This window comes from Bos indicus x Bos taurus, chromosome 16, assembly GCF_003369695.1.
Source record: "Bos indicus x Bos taurus breed Angus x Brahman F1 hybrid chromosome 16, Bos_hybrid_MaternalHap_v2.0, whole genome shotgun sequence".
Classification (NCBI taxonomy): Eukaryota; Metazoa; Chordata; class Mammalia; order Artiodactyla; family Bovidae; genus Bos; species Bos indicus x Bos taurus.
The window spans coordinates 48,898,036-48,912,335 of NC_040091.1; the positions used below are offsets into that span (position 1 = coordinate 48,898,036).

General features: G+C 61.8%; 1 protein-coding gene across 3 annotated transcripts in view; it reads left to right on the forward strand.

Moving 5' to 3' along the window:
* The window catches only part of MEGF6 (multiple EGF like domains 6), a 100,704-nt gene that overhangs the window by 57,648 nt on the left and 28,756 nt on the right, over nucleotides 1–14,300 (forward strand). For 2 of the 3 annotated variants that reach the window (XM_027565115.1, XM_027565117.1), the window contains exon 5: nucleotides 8,807–8,929. In XM_027565115.1, the coding sequence (XP_027420916.1) occupies nucleotides 8,807–8,929 (123 nt within the window). Of the gene's footprint in view, nucleotides 1–3,069; nucleotides 3,264–8,806; nucleotides 8,930–14,300 lie in introns of those variants that run through there. The other variant, XM_027565116.1, reaches the window with a different exon arrangement.

Below are 14,300 nucleotides of genomic sequence, written 5' to 3' on the forward strand. Positions count from 1 at the left end.
GAAATGCACCTTGTTCTGCTTCCTGCTGACCCCAGGGACACGGCAGTCCTGCCCCTGAAGCCCCAGTTCAGGGGTCTAGGGTGGGACGGGCCCAGCACTAAGGGGGAGCTGTAGCTTTGCGGGGGCAGCATGGGGCCCTCTCTCCAGCCTGGGTCCTGGCAGAGGAGCTCGGTGGCTGCCTAGCTTGGAGAGAAAAGCTGGAGCCGGCCTGACGGGTTGGCGGGGGGTGGTCCGCTCCTTCTGCTGACACATAGACATTCCACTGGGCAGAGACACCAGCCCAGTCTCCGCATCGGGAAAGCATTTCCCAAACAGCTTCCAGACCACAGCTGCGCGCCTGGGTGTGCTTGGTGGCACCAGGGAGGCCAGTGGGCCCTGCCTGGGCTGTGGTGGCTGGCTGCCATCACGCTGTGCCCAGCCTAGTGGGGATGGAGGCCCAGAGCCATAGAACCCCCACCCCGGGTCCTTTAGGGAGGTGCTGCCCGAGCTCATCACGTCACAAGTTGTCTCGGGCTCAGCTGGGCTGCTGGGGAGACAGCTCTGCCTCCTAGAACCGGGTTCTGCCCAGAGCGGGCACTCAGGTCCTCGCTGAGGGAGAGGAGCAAGGGAGTGAGGGCTGAAGGGAAGGAGGGACAGGCCAGCTTCAGGGGAAGCAGAGTTGGCAGTGGTGGCTCTCGGGGGAGCGGGCTGGGGAACTTTGCAGAGAAGGCCTCTTGGGATTGGCACTCAACAGATGTGTAGGAGCTCGCTGTTTGCGGGTCGGAGGAAGAGTGGGCATCTTGGCTGCTGTGGAAGCTGGGGCGCTGGGAAGGCCAGGCCACCCACGAGGGATGGAAGAGCCAGGGCCTGGAGCCAGCGCCTCCTGGAAGTGCTGTGCCCAGGGTCCACGTGGAGAGCCCTTCGGTGGCTTGGGCTGAGGGAGCCCAGCACTGAATTCTGGCCGACAGTCCGGGGCCCTGTGGTAGGGGGTAGTGAGAGAGCAGGAGAAGCACCACAGGTCCACTGCCTCCTCTGGGCCTTTGCCCCCCCACCACCCAGAACCCACTGGGCACCCCCGACAGAGCCTCTGGGTACCTGCAGAGGCCATGTCTCCAGGAGCCTGGAGGAGGGTGCCCAATGAAGGCAGGATTTAGGTCAGACCTGATCCCTGTCGGTGGTCCCCTTTGTCCTGTGTGACCCTGGGCAGGTCATTTATCCCCTGGATAAAGACTGTACGAGAACGTCTGGGACCCTGTGTGCAAAGGGCAGGGCCTAGGTGGGCACCTGGCTGGAGGATTCCCTCCTGGGCAGAATGAAGGTTTAATTATAGGTGTGTCTGGGAGGCACAGACCTGCTTCAAAACGGCACCATGAGACAGTGAGGAAAGAGCTCCGCTGGAAGTCACGAGTCGGTGGCATGCTGTGGAGCAACTAAGCCTGAATGCCACAGCTACTGAAGCCCGCGTGCCTAGAGCCTGCGCTCTGCAATAAGAGAAGACACTGCAGGGAGAAGCCCTCGCACTGCAATGAAGATCCAGCCCAACCACAAATGCTTTATAATTAAAAAAGGAGTTCAGTGACCAGGTCTGCATGCCGGACCCCCTGCCAGGCTGAGCAGTGCGATGCTTGGCAGTATCTGGAGCAGAGTGTCTGAGGCCCCGGACCTGTGTCCAGCACCCCCCTGCTCCCTGCAGCCTGACTGGTGGCTGCACAGGGACCCTCAGGTTTTTGTTAGTGTTGTTGGGAGCGAATGAGATACACGTTGCAGTGATAAACAGAGCTGGCGCATTGTGGGAGGCACTGTTCAAATGGCCATGGGACACTGTTCAAGTGTCCACCTGGGAGATATGTGGGGGCTCCCTACATTGACAGGCTGGGATCCACAGGCTGCAGTGCTGCCCCGGGGGAGGTGGGGAGAAGCTTACCCCCAAGGCTGGGGCAGACAGGAAGGCAGGCCTGTTCTGCACTGCCTGGCACCTGGCAGGCGGGTGGTGGGGGCAGACAGTGGGATGAGTTGGCTTCTGGGCTGCAGACAGGACCGGACAAGGCGAGACAGTGCCTTTCTCCACAAGCTTGAGGTTGCCCCCTTTGAACCCTGCCCACAGGTGGGCTGTGAAGAATGACAGCCAGCAGTTTCTGGATAGGGCTGGGTCAGGCAGGGTGCCATGGGTGAGCCATTGGGGATCAGCATAAGCCTACACCAGATGGGGGGCTGGGGGCCCAGCCTTCGTCAGGCCTGAATGCACAGGTCTCTCGAGTGCACAGCCAGTGTGACCCCACCACCTCTGAGGAGGGCTGCCTGACACATCTGGGACCACCAACTGTGCCCAGCAGTCTGGGGTTGGAGGAGTGTCCATGATTCGGCAGCCTCACCCCTGGGGCTCACTGTCCCTGAAGGCTCGGACCCTCCCCCATCTGCTATAGGGGCGCAGTGATGCTTTACCAGGCTCCCGCAGGTACTGGCCCTGGACCAGTGGAGAGATGAGGGACACCGGGCTGGGGGCCTGGGGGAGTCTTCACCCCCAAGACATCCACTACCGCGGTGTGGCCTCGCAGTGCGCCGGTTCCCCACTCTCCGCAACCTGCGTCGAGCTGCGGAGCCCTGGGGCCTTGCCAGGGTGGCCTCCATCCACCTCTATATTGCGTGTTTTCTTTAACTTGTTGGCTCAGGGATCCCGCCTGTGCCAGCGCCCGTGTATATCGATGTGCCCATGCAGGTCCGTGCAGGACTCTGGGTGTCTTGTGTACGTCTTGCACACGTGGGTCTGCTTGTGCACGTGTCTGCGTGGAGGTGCTTGCTCTTGTGGGTCTGGGTGTGTGCCGGCTGCGTGAGCGCGCGCATAGGAATGTGCGGAGCGGGTGGGCGGGCGGCGCGCAGGGGGGCCCATGCTCTTTCTGAGAGTCGGGGGCGGGGCCGGGCGGGGCCGAGCGGGGCGGGGCGGGGCCTGGCTGCGGCGGGAATTTGGCCGTTACCTGCGGGGGGCGGAGGGAAAGCGGAGAACTGAAAGGCGAGGGGCGGGGCGCGCCCCACCAGAGCCGCTCCAGCGGCGCCGAGCGGAGCGGAGCTGGGAGACCCGAGTGCGCGCTGCCCGGAGCCAGGAGGGAGCGGATGGGCCATGGAGGCGCCGTGGAGGCGCGGCGGGCTGGCGGCTCTCTGGTACCTCGGGCTGCTGGGGAGCCTGGCGCGCGTTGCGGGCGTGCACTACCGCTACCTGTGGAGGGGCTGCTACCCGTGCCACCTGGGCCAAGCCGGCTACCCCGTGAGCTCCGGCGACCCGAGGCCAGGTGGGAGCGGCGGGCTCTGCGCGGGGGCAGGCTGGATGCGCTCCGTCCCGCGTGCGCTGCCTTTGTTTCCTCCTTCACAGTTTGCATCCCGGGGGGCTGATGCCGTGGTTGGAGGGAGCGGGGTTGGGGCAGACGGGGAGGCAGCCGCTGCCTCTGGGACAGGTCCCGTGTGCCCTGAGTCGTCGGACATTCCTGACCCGTCTCTGGCCTGGCTGCGTGGGCTGCTGACAGCATTTCAGCCCCTCGACCAGAGGGAGGAGAAACGTACAGCAACTGTGTTTGCTGGTGGGCACAAGGGCTGCACTTCCCCTGCAGCACCAGCAGCTCTGGGGGTTAAACAGGAGGGGTAGGGCAGGCCCAAGAGAGAGGCCCTTGGGGTCTTGGAGTAGAGTTTCCTTTTCCAGGGTCCCCAGAGCCTTGGCCCCTTGGGGGCTGTGTGTGGATGTGGCAGGTGCTGTCCTGTCACCCCCCACCCCCGCCCCCCAAGGCTGGGGACTGTGGTCAGCCCAGTGAGCGGCAGGGTCAGCTGGGAGGACCCCAGCAGCCCTGTCCCGGGTCTGTCCTGCCTCTCCCACGCTGGTACCCACGCTGGGCCAGCCTCCTGCAGGAAGCTCCTGAGCATCGTGGGTTCCATGGAGTTTGGAGTCTGGCAACCTCAGGAATGTGACGAGGGGTGTGGCGTGCCGTGAGTCATCGCCTGTGATACTTGGACACCCGGCGTGGGGCAAGGCTGCATCTCCCCACACCAAGGACCCTGAAGCCCCTGGTGCAATTGCTGCCCGCGGTACTGCCCCTGGGCTGCAGCCGTCTGTCCGGCAGGAGCAGGCAGGTCCAGAGCAGGGCTATTAAAGCAGGGCCAGGATTGGGCTCCCCTTCACGGCCTCCCAGGCCCCTGAGTGTGGCTCTGTGCAGGGCATCTGATCTCTGTGCTCAGCTGTCCTCTGGGCCAGTCCCTGCTGCTCTCCACCAGAGGACACACAGATCTCTGAGCAGCAGGGCTGGGCTGTGACAAAGTCCGCTGTCTCCCCTGGCTTTGTCACTCGCCCTCTGGGGCTAGACCCCATCCCCACAGGGTAAGCAGCCCTCCCCCTGGGTGACTCGGTCTAGGCCGGCACTGTCACTCCACTGGTGGCACTAAATGCTGAGGGCCCGTAGCGTCCAAGGGCCTGGGGCTGAGCAGGGGCCGGCAGGGCTGGGCTTAGGGAGTCAGGTGTGCCCGCTCTGTTCTGAGAACTGATGGGCATGTGAAGGGGCCAAGAGAGGGCCTGTGGGTGATGGGATGGACTGTCCGGGGCGAGGACCCTGCGTCCTGTTTGGGGGAAGCAGGATAACAAAGTTGGTATGTGCTGAGCGGACCTTTCTGGTGGGATCCCAGGGGCTCAGGTTTTCCTGTAAGTGTGGCTGAGGTTTCAGAACGGGCTCATCTGGGGTGGTTTCTGCAGGGGCTGTGTGCTCCTGGGTTCCCATCAGTGTGGCGATGGGCCCTCAGAGGCACCATCGCCCAGAAAGTCCCATAGGCTCTCAGGGGAACGGCCCCATGTCTGTACAGGGAAGTGTCCCCGAGTGCCAGCGTGTGACCCATCCCCAGGCTGCCGCTTCCCTAATCACACGTCTCAGTTGAGGGGAGCAGTGAGACCCCAGAGACTGTCCTGCTGAACCCCAACCTGCCTGCTCCCAGAGACCAGATGGCTGCAGCCTGGGGCTGTCCTGAGGCTTTGGAGCCCTTATTGCGGGTGGGAGCGGCTCTGCCTGCTTGTCTGGAAGGAGCAGACTTCATCCCCTGATGCTCCAAGGGGAGGATGGCAGAGGAGGAAGCCTCCAAGCTCCTTTTCAGCTGCCGTGGGGACTGGGCCCCCTCCATGCTGTCTGGGTGGGCTGCCTGTGTGCCCTCTGGCGTGGAGAGCAGCACAGACTGGCCCGGAGGACGACTGAGCAAGGCCCATGTCTCTCAGGAGAACAGATGACTTGCGGTAGTTTCAGGGTCCACGGGGCCAGTGCTCAGCCGTGGTCACCGGGTGGAGGCAGTGTGTGGCATGGAGGTGAGGGCAGCCTGCAGCGTGGGACCCAGGGGAGTGCCCCCAGCCCCCTTCCCTCCCCCCATTCCCCCAAGACCACAGTGGCCCTCTCCTCTGGCGTCAGGAGGCCAGGCTGGCCAGAGTGGTCTTTTGGGAACCTGGACTTCAGGTCGGGTTGTCTGAGCCTCTATGACACTGGAGAGGCTGCTAGATGGTTATTCCCTCTGTGTTCAGTTATTGTGGCTTGTGGGACATGTTATCCCAAGCTGATGGCTGAAAACCACCCAGGTCTCTGGTACCTTACACTTCTGAGCTTGGAAGTCTGAGAAGGGCTAAAATGAAGGCACTGGCAGGCCTGGTCCCTCCTGGAGGCTCTGGGGGAGCATTTGCTTTCCCACACGTCCAGGTTCTAGAGGCACCTGGACTCCTTGGCTGTGGCCCCTCCTCCACCTTCAAAGCCAGCAGCGCAGCATCTTTTTTTGTTGTTGTTTTAGATATTTTTTTTTTTTTTATGGAAGTATAGTTGATTTACAGTGTTCAGGTGTACAGCAAAGTAATGCGTGTGCTCAGTCGTGTCTGACTCTTTGCGACTCCCTGGACTATAGCCTGCCTGGCTCTTCCCTCCGTGGGATTTCCCAGGCTAGAATACTGGAGTGGATTGCCATTCCTTTCACCAGGGGTTTGGTTACACAGACACACACACACACACACACACACATGGCTTCCCAGGTGGCTCACTGGTAAAGAATTGCTAATGCAGTAGACACAGGAGATGGGGGTTCAATCCTTGGGTGGAGAAAATCCTCTGGAGTAGGACATGGCACCCCACTCCAGTATTCTTTGCCTGAAAAATCCCATGGACAGAGGAGCCTGACGGGCTGCAGTCCATGAGGTCACAAAGAGTTGGACACGATTTAGCTACTGAACACATATATCATATATACTCTTTTTGAGATTCTTTTCTACTATAGGTTGTTACCAGATATTGAGTATAGTTCCCCGTGCTATACAGAGGGTCCTTGGTATCTGTTTTCTGTGCGCGAATGTGTATGTTAATTCCAAACTCCTAGTTTATCTCTCCCACCCTTTCCCATTTGGTCACCATGAGTTTGTTTTTGTGTCTGTGAGTCTGTTTCTGTTTTGTAAATAAGTTCAGACGTATTTTTTTTCAGATTCCACGTATAAGTGATATCAGATGTCATTTGTCTTTCTCTATCTGACTTACTTCACTTAGTATGATCACTTCTAGGTCCATCCACGTTGCTGTGAATGGCATTGTTTCCTTTTATTTTTTTTTATGGCTGAGTAGGATTCCACTGTATGGAGCCCTCCTCCCTCTCTTACTCGTAAGGCCCGTGTGATGACCTTGGACTCACCTGGAAGCTCCAGGATAATCTCTCATCTCACCTGCAAAGTCCTTTCTGTTGTGTAAGGCTCCAGGATTACGATGCTCTCATCCTCTTTGCGGGGTTGGGGGGCCCGTTATTCAGCTGACCACACCCTCCTTAAGAACTGAGCCTGGGCTCCTCGGGTCACAGCATGACTGCAGTCGCGGTCACAAGGTCGTCACTGGGTCGGCGGCTCCAGGTCATGGGCGGTGGCTGAGGGCAGCTCTGACCTCCCACCACGTGGCCCGCCTGGGAGTGGGGCCAGCTGGGTTTCGGTCACTCGGTCCTGCCTTGCTTTCTGAGTAAGCTGTTTCAGTAGAGCGGCCTCGATCTCAGAGCTGGAGGGACCCCAGCAGGAGTGCCCGCCTACCCGTAAGCTGGGAGGTGGAGGGGGAGGCCTTGAGCTGTGCCGCTGGGCCCAGGTAATCTGGACAGGCTGACAGCAAACCATGGGCACTGGGAAGCCTGGCCGGGCCTCATGGCCCCCTGCCTGTGCCTCTGACCACGGTCACTGTCGCGGGCAGGACAGCTTTGGAGGCGGGAAGGGCTCCCGGGTGCCAAGGGGCTGGTCTGGCAGGATTTAGGCAGGAGCCTGGGGACACCTCTCAAGTCTAAATGTCCGTCCTTGCCACAGGAGGGCGTTGAGAGTGTGATCATGTGGGTGGGGGGGCCCAGCCGTCAGCGCTGCCCCTGAAGGAGCCCTGCTGGTGACGGGCTTACCTGCCCCACCTCCCCCACCTGCTGTCCCAGACTGCCCGTCAGTTTGGTGTCTTTGTGGGTCCCGGGCTGCTGGCTCCCTGCACATCCCCTCGAGACAGGGCCCCTAGTGTGGGCTCTCCCCCGCTAGCCAGGTGCCTGAGGGCTCGAGAGTGCAGTACCACTGTGGTTCAGCCACTCCCCACGGCCAGCATCTGAGGTGACCAGCTGAGAGGTGGTTTGGGAGCCAGTGTCCCCGTTGGTCGGTCTGCTGCGCACCTGCCGCTGGGCCCATGTCTGGAAATGACAGCCCCTCTGTCCTTCTGTCCTGTCCGGCAAGGCCACTGAGACACACTGAGACCCAGTCAGTCCACCCGCCCTCTCGGACAGCGCACGTGGGGCGCCTCTTCCCCCAGGCTTTGCTGAGCCCTTACCTTATGCGCAGTGCTGTTCGCCATGCAGTCGCTTTACTTTTTGGGGACCTTGAAGGGGTCGCAGAGAGAGGAATCTGAGCTCAGAGGGTATGAGGTCTCCTTTCTGAACCCCTTGGGTGGCAGCTGCCCACCCTGCCTTGCCCAGCGGGTGTGGGTCAGCCCACGGTCCCCACCCCCATCACTACTCAGCTGACTCCCCCACTGGAGGGCCCTGGGTCCTGAGACCTCCCACTGTGCCCTGGGTCCTCTGGACCCTGAGACTCCTTGGGGCTCTACTGGGGGCTGAAAACACTTTACCTTCAATCTTCCACCTGCTGATCATTCTGGTGTCATTCCAAGGAGGGCTCCCCAGTCACCATATTTCCAAGGAGGAGTTCTCTTGGTCTCATCTCCTCTCTGAACAGCCCTGGGGCTTGAGGGACACCCTGGGGTTCTTCCCGGGGTGGTTGTGGCTTGTGCATGGAGCAGAGGCCAGGCCTCCTAGGGTCGTCTCTGGTTGTTCCTGGAGGGACAAGCGCATGGATGGAGTCAGGGTTTCTGTCCATGGGAGGCACGACCTGGTGGGCAGGCTCTGGGGACTTCCCAGGAGAAACCCTGCCCCTGTGCCTCTGACACCCTGCAGAGGTGTGCTCAGGTGGCTGGGGCTTTAGGAGGGGCGCCTCAAAGGTGGGTGTTTTCACGGGGATGATGGGTGAGAGCTGGAGGGTGCAGTCACAATGTGTAGTGTGGACCCGGGGGGTTATTAAGCGGAATTAGAGGTGGCTCTTCCTCCCAGGTGGGCCCCAGGTGTTGGAGTCTGGCCTGCCTTCTCTCTGCTCTGCTCCAGCAAGCATGGGTGAGGGACTCGGGACTGTGGCGGACAGCGTGGCCTGAGAAGGAGGGGTCCCGACACCCGGGCAGGGACGGTGTCCTGAGAGAAGGGGGTCGGACCTGCTGCCTGGGGCCAGCGCAGCGCGAGGGCACCGTGTTGGTTCTGTTAACCCCAGCCCCGTGTCTTCCCCCTCCCCCAGACGTGGACGAGTGCCAGGTGCACAATGGCGGCTGCCAGCACCGGTGTGTGAACACCCCAGGCTCCTACTTCTGCGAGTGCAAGCCCGGCTTCCGTCTCCACGCGGACGGCAGGACCTGCCTGGGTAAGCAGTCTCCTGGGCCCAGCGCTCCTAACCTCAGCCGTCACCCCACCCTTCTGGGTGTGCCTAGGTTTAGGGGGTCCCTGCACTCCTGCACTGATGGGCCCCAGGGGGCCTGTCTGCTCAGTGCAGCCACCATTACAGTGGCCTCCATACTGCCGAGTGTGGCGTGCCAAGGGGCCCTCGCCACCCATCGTGGGCCCTTGCCAGCACCACTCCCGTGAGGTCACCGGCGCTCAGGTGGTGAAAGAACGTGTCCTGGGCCCGGGTCTCTACGCTGAGGCTGGCCCCTGGGCACTGTGACCTGGGCTGAGCACCCTCAGTGGTCACAGCTGAGTCCGGCCGGGATGCCAAGCCCACTTCCCAGGGGACTTCCGCAGTGGGGAGGAGCCCTGGGCCACCATCCCCTCCAGGGCCCTCTGCCGCAGAGGCTGTGGACGTCCGTCTCCAGGGACACAGGTCTGGCTGTGCTGCCCCAAATGGGAAGACTTGGTGCCTGCCGGGTGGTGGTGGGGGGTGCCCTGCCTGGGGCAGGGGCAGTGCAGAGTTGCTCTTGGTCTGCAGAGCTGGGTTCCCTGGCTCAGGCCCCCCATCCGTCTTGAAGAGCCTGGGGGTGGGGGTGTGACAGGCAGGGACATGGTAACCAAGAGGCAGGGTATTAGCCCTCACTTCCTCTGTGGGGTCTTTTTACTATGGGGAATGGGCTTGATGGGGGCGCCTGGGGCCAGTGACAGTTGCCCCTACCAGCACAGTTGGCTCCAGGGAGAGAAGGGGCACGTGGGTGCCCACTGGGCAGAGGGTAGAGGGCTGGAGTCCAGGAATCTGGCAGTGAACGGTGGCCATCCACTGCCCTCACCCACCCCCCCGATCCCGGCTGCCCTGGACACAGGTGTCGCAGGCAGGGCTGCCCCTCCCTGCTGGCCGCTTTGTCTGGCAGGCTGCGTGGGGGTTGTTCTCTGGGGGCTGGGCTGGTGGTCACCTTCCCTGGCCAGGGCTCTCTCCCTGGCTGTGGCAGGGAGCCCCTTCTTTCCACCCTGGAGACCCGGAGTGGGCCCAGGCGGGCTCTGAGCAGCCTCCCTCCTGCACGCCTCGTTGCTATGTGGCAGGGCGGCCCGCCAGCCCTGGGGGGCCCTCCCCAGAAGACACGCTCACATGTCCGGGCCGCCACTCAGGGAGCGAGGCTGCTGCCCTGTAAAGTTTCAGAGCTGGAAAGTGGAAACAGATGCAGGAATGTTGTGATGTGCTTCAGGACAAATGCAAGAGTGCAGCCCGGCTGCTGATCGCCGGGTCCCCTGTATTCTCCCTTCCTCTGGGGCAGGTTCTTCTCAAAGAAGGGTGTCCCTGGGGGCTGGTCCAGGGTGGGCTTGGCTGGGACACCCTCCTGTCTCCCTGGATCCCCCTAGTCCACCAGATAGTGGTCTTCACTGAGCTGCCAGAATGGGTAAACAGCACGCAAAGGGGAGGGTGCCTGTCAGGGCTTTGGGAGGATTGTGGCAATCTCTAACAGTGCCTTGAGCTGCTGGCGTCGGGCAGCCCAGGAGGAATACCCCGCTTCTGGAGGGGGATAGCCTCCTTCAGGCAGCCCAGGAGGAAAGCCTAGCCCAGCCCAGCCCATCACTATGCTGGAGCCCTTCCCTGGGAGACGCCTGGGCTCAAGGCTCCTGAAGTCTCCATCTGTAGCATTTGTTCACGTCATCGACTCAAAGGACATGTGTTTAAACAAACTCCAGGAGATGGTCAAGGACGGGAAAGCCTGGTGTGCTGCAGTCGCTGGGGCTGCAAAGAGTTAGACACGATTGAGAGACTGAAAAGCAGTAACAACACAGAGTCTTCTAAAGATCTGATGCCAGGACCCCCAGTGTGGTCTGCACAGCCTGGTATGAGGCTGCTGGGACCTTACCACCCCCTCTGCCTACCACCGTCAACTCTGTACCCCCAGACTGTATGGTCCCTAGGACCTCAGGGGGTCTGCAGCTCTCTTGGGTGCTTGTGCTCACCTCCTGGCCACCCACCTCCTGTCTGCTTCCGTCAAAGGGGGCAGGTGAAATACCCACATTCCACAACTTCCAGTCGCGGCGGGAAATACATGCTGCGTCCCCTGCACACACTCACTCACACGCACGCACACCTGTGGGCAGATTCCAAGTATCTGAAATTCCTGGGAGCTGACACCTGCAGGCCAACCCCCAGGTCTCCTGGGAGTGATGTGGGTTTGTCAGCCCGGGTCTGTTGGGGGCTGCCTTCCCTGTGGGGGGCCCGGGCTTTGCCGGAAAGTTTCCAGAGCAGATAGGGGTCTCCTGGGGACTTTCTCCCAGGCAGAGCAGGAAGCAGTTGCTCTAGGGGCACCCTCCCTTCTCCCTGAAGGGCCCCTTTGGGTTGTGGAGGGACCCTCCCCAGCAGCAGAGCACCTGACCTACGGCCCTGGGATGGGTAGGGCGGCCGAGCACCAGATGAGGGGCTCCAGGTGGGGCCTGGTGAAGGGCACTGCCTGGCCCCTGCCAGGCTGCTGGAAGTCCCTGCTGCTTTGTGAGAGGTGTGGGCCCTCCCCGCTTCTCCTCCAGGACTCCCAGACCGCAGGGTGTGGGGAGGAGCTGGTGGCCTTGTCTGAGGTTCACAATGGGGGCACCCTCTGGGCCCAGCCCACCCTAGGGTCTCAGCAGACATTGATGGGAAGATCAGCGTAGGACTAGGCCCCTCCCCAGTTGTCCCCTCCCCCACGCAGGCCAGCTGCAGGCGGGCTGCGCAGTTGGAGCACAGCTGCCCTGGACCCCCTCCCTGGGGCCTGCTGGGATCCTCTGGGCAAGGGGAGGAGTGCTCTGAGCTCTCCTGGGACTGGCAGGGCAGGCAGGGGACAGGTCCGGGCACCCCTCCCTTCAGCAGCTTGGAATGAGGGTTATGGAAATGCTAGAGAGTGAGAATAAAGAAGGTACCCACAGGGATGTGACAGCTCTTCCTCCATACAGGGTGGGAAGGCCCTGCGTGCTGGGAGCTCTCAGGTTGGTGCCGCATCATGGTACCCAGGGATCTGGGAAGTCTTCAAAGGTGGTTTTGCTTAAGGAGGTGGGGAGGCCTTGAAACAGACAAGGGAAAACTTGAAACACTCTTTCAAGGTGCTTTAGAGGCAGGGAGAAGACAGAAAGCACACAGTCTTCCTGCGCCCCTCCCTTGTAAAAGGCCCCTTGCAAATAACGGGGAAAAAGTTTCCATTTTTAAAGTGAAAATTTGCAGGAAGGATCTTGCTGTCAGCCTCAAAGCCCCTGAGTGCCTCACGTCTGACCTTGGCTGCTCTTGTCCAGCCTGGGCCCAAGAGAAAGAAGCAGAAGCAGCCTGGTGTCCTGGGTGCTCCACCTCCTGGTGGCTCCACCTGGGAGCCCCCTGGGTTTGTCCCTACCCCCGCCCCAGCAGGCTCTGGGGTGGGAAGAGGTGGGCAGAGAGGCCGAGGGCTGGTCCAGCCTGCTTCTCACCCTCAGGGATGAGGAACTGGGCCCTGTCCTTCCCCAGACTGTGGGAAATGGAGCTGCAGAGAGCTGTGCTGGGCGGCGAGCCTGGGGGCACCTGTTCTTTTCTGTGCCATGCAGTGCACCCAGGCAGACCCATGGAGACCCACTCCCGGTCTTTGGGAAACCCTCCTCCTCCGGGCTAGGGTGACTCCTGCCCAGAGGTCCCTCCTGGATCCTGGCCTTGAATGTTCCCCATGGTGAGCAGCACACCCCGTCTGAGGGGCCATGATGTCACTGTCAACGAGCAGAGGGGCCCCTGTGACGCCCCGGGGCCAGCCCCTGGGGAGAGGCAGGCCCCCTCCTCCTCCTCCCCTCAGCCTCAGGCCTGTTGAGTCTTTTGGATGGACACTGTGGGGAGGATTCTGCTGTCAGCCTGCACCCCTGGTGGTCTGGAGTCAGATGAGCCCCACTGCAAGAGCCCCTGGAGGAGGAAAAGGGAACCCACCTCAGCATTCTTGTTTGGAGAGTCCCATGGACAGAGGCCCTGAAAGGCTACAGTCCAAGGGGCTGCAAAGAGTCGGATACGACTGAGCAACTGAGGGCACACACAGTGCCCACAGTACGGGGAGGCTCTTCCTGCACCCCGCCTGCCTTTGGGGTTCTCCCTCAGGTGTGCTAAGTGGCCTTGGGGCAGACACTTCCCCAGGCCTGGGTCTCCCCGGTGAGGGGATAGCAAGGTGTCTGCACAGGGCCCCACAGCCTGCTGTCCCCCGACTCCTTGGCGGGGAGGCTTCCAGGGCCCCTGAAGGCTTCGTTGGCAAAGCCACAGGCAGCAGAGGGGTGGAGACTGCTAGGCTGTTTGGCAGAGCTCGTCCCTGCAAACCACAGACAGTTCTGGCCACGTTTTCAAGTCACCTCCAGGCCTGAACCAGGCTGCAGTTTCTGAAAGTGCCTTCCCAGCCCCAAGGGGCCACTGAGTCTGAACAGGGAGCAGGAAGGGCCACCCTGCCCAAGGCCATCCTGGGAGGTCACCCCTGTGCCCGAGACCAAGCCCTGTATCTGTAGGCTGCCAGTGCCCAGGGAGGACGGGAGGGTTGCACCCTGACCTGGGGAAGCTGGGGCAGTGCCCACAGACCCTTGGGCTGGATGCAGAGACCCTGTGGGGAAGCAGGGGCAGACTGGGGCCTCAGGAGGTGGGGGGTTAGAGTCAGAGAGTTTATGAGGGCAGAACCTAGCAGGGAGCACAGCGTGGGAGGGGGGAGAGGTGTGAGAATGCGGATGACCTTGGAATGTGTACCAGGGGCTGCAGAGCCCGGGTCCTCACCTGTGAGTGCATGTCCTGAGGTGGGCAGGCACTGGGCAGGGCAGCTGCAGGGCCTGTGTCCAAGCTTTGCTGCTTTCTCTGGCCGGGCCTGGTGAGCGTGGGTGCTGGGCGGTGCAGTCTGTGATGTGGGTGCCGGTGGGTGGGAGGGAGTGTGGCCTGTGGGTGGGAGCGGCTGAATCTATGCTGCAGGGGAACTGTGCCACCCTGGGCAGTGTGGAGGCCCCAGCAGAGGGTCGGGGATGGGGCAGGATGCATAAGGCCAGGCTGTAGGCAAACCGTGAGCTGCCAAGGAGTACCCGGCGGGCCAAGCCCACGTGAGTCTCCCTCACTGGCTGAGCCGGTGGACCACCCCTTTCCAGTCCCGCCATCCCAGCCCTGTGGCCAACAGAGGGCTTCCTAGAAGTATGGGCTGTACATGGCTGCTGACCACACGTGGTGTGAGGCTCTTGGGACCTGGAAGCCAAGCCAGTCTGAGGGCAGTCATTACGAACCCACAAAGCTGCCATCCAGCCTACTCTGATCCACCGGCTGGGGTTGGAGGCTGGAGCAGAGTGGGCTGGTGGGCTCAGCACGCTGCCAACAGGCTTGTCCTAACGCCAGCAGCCTGCCA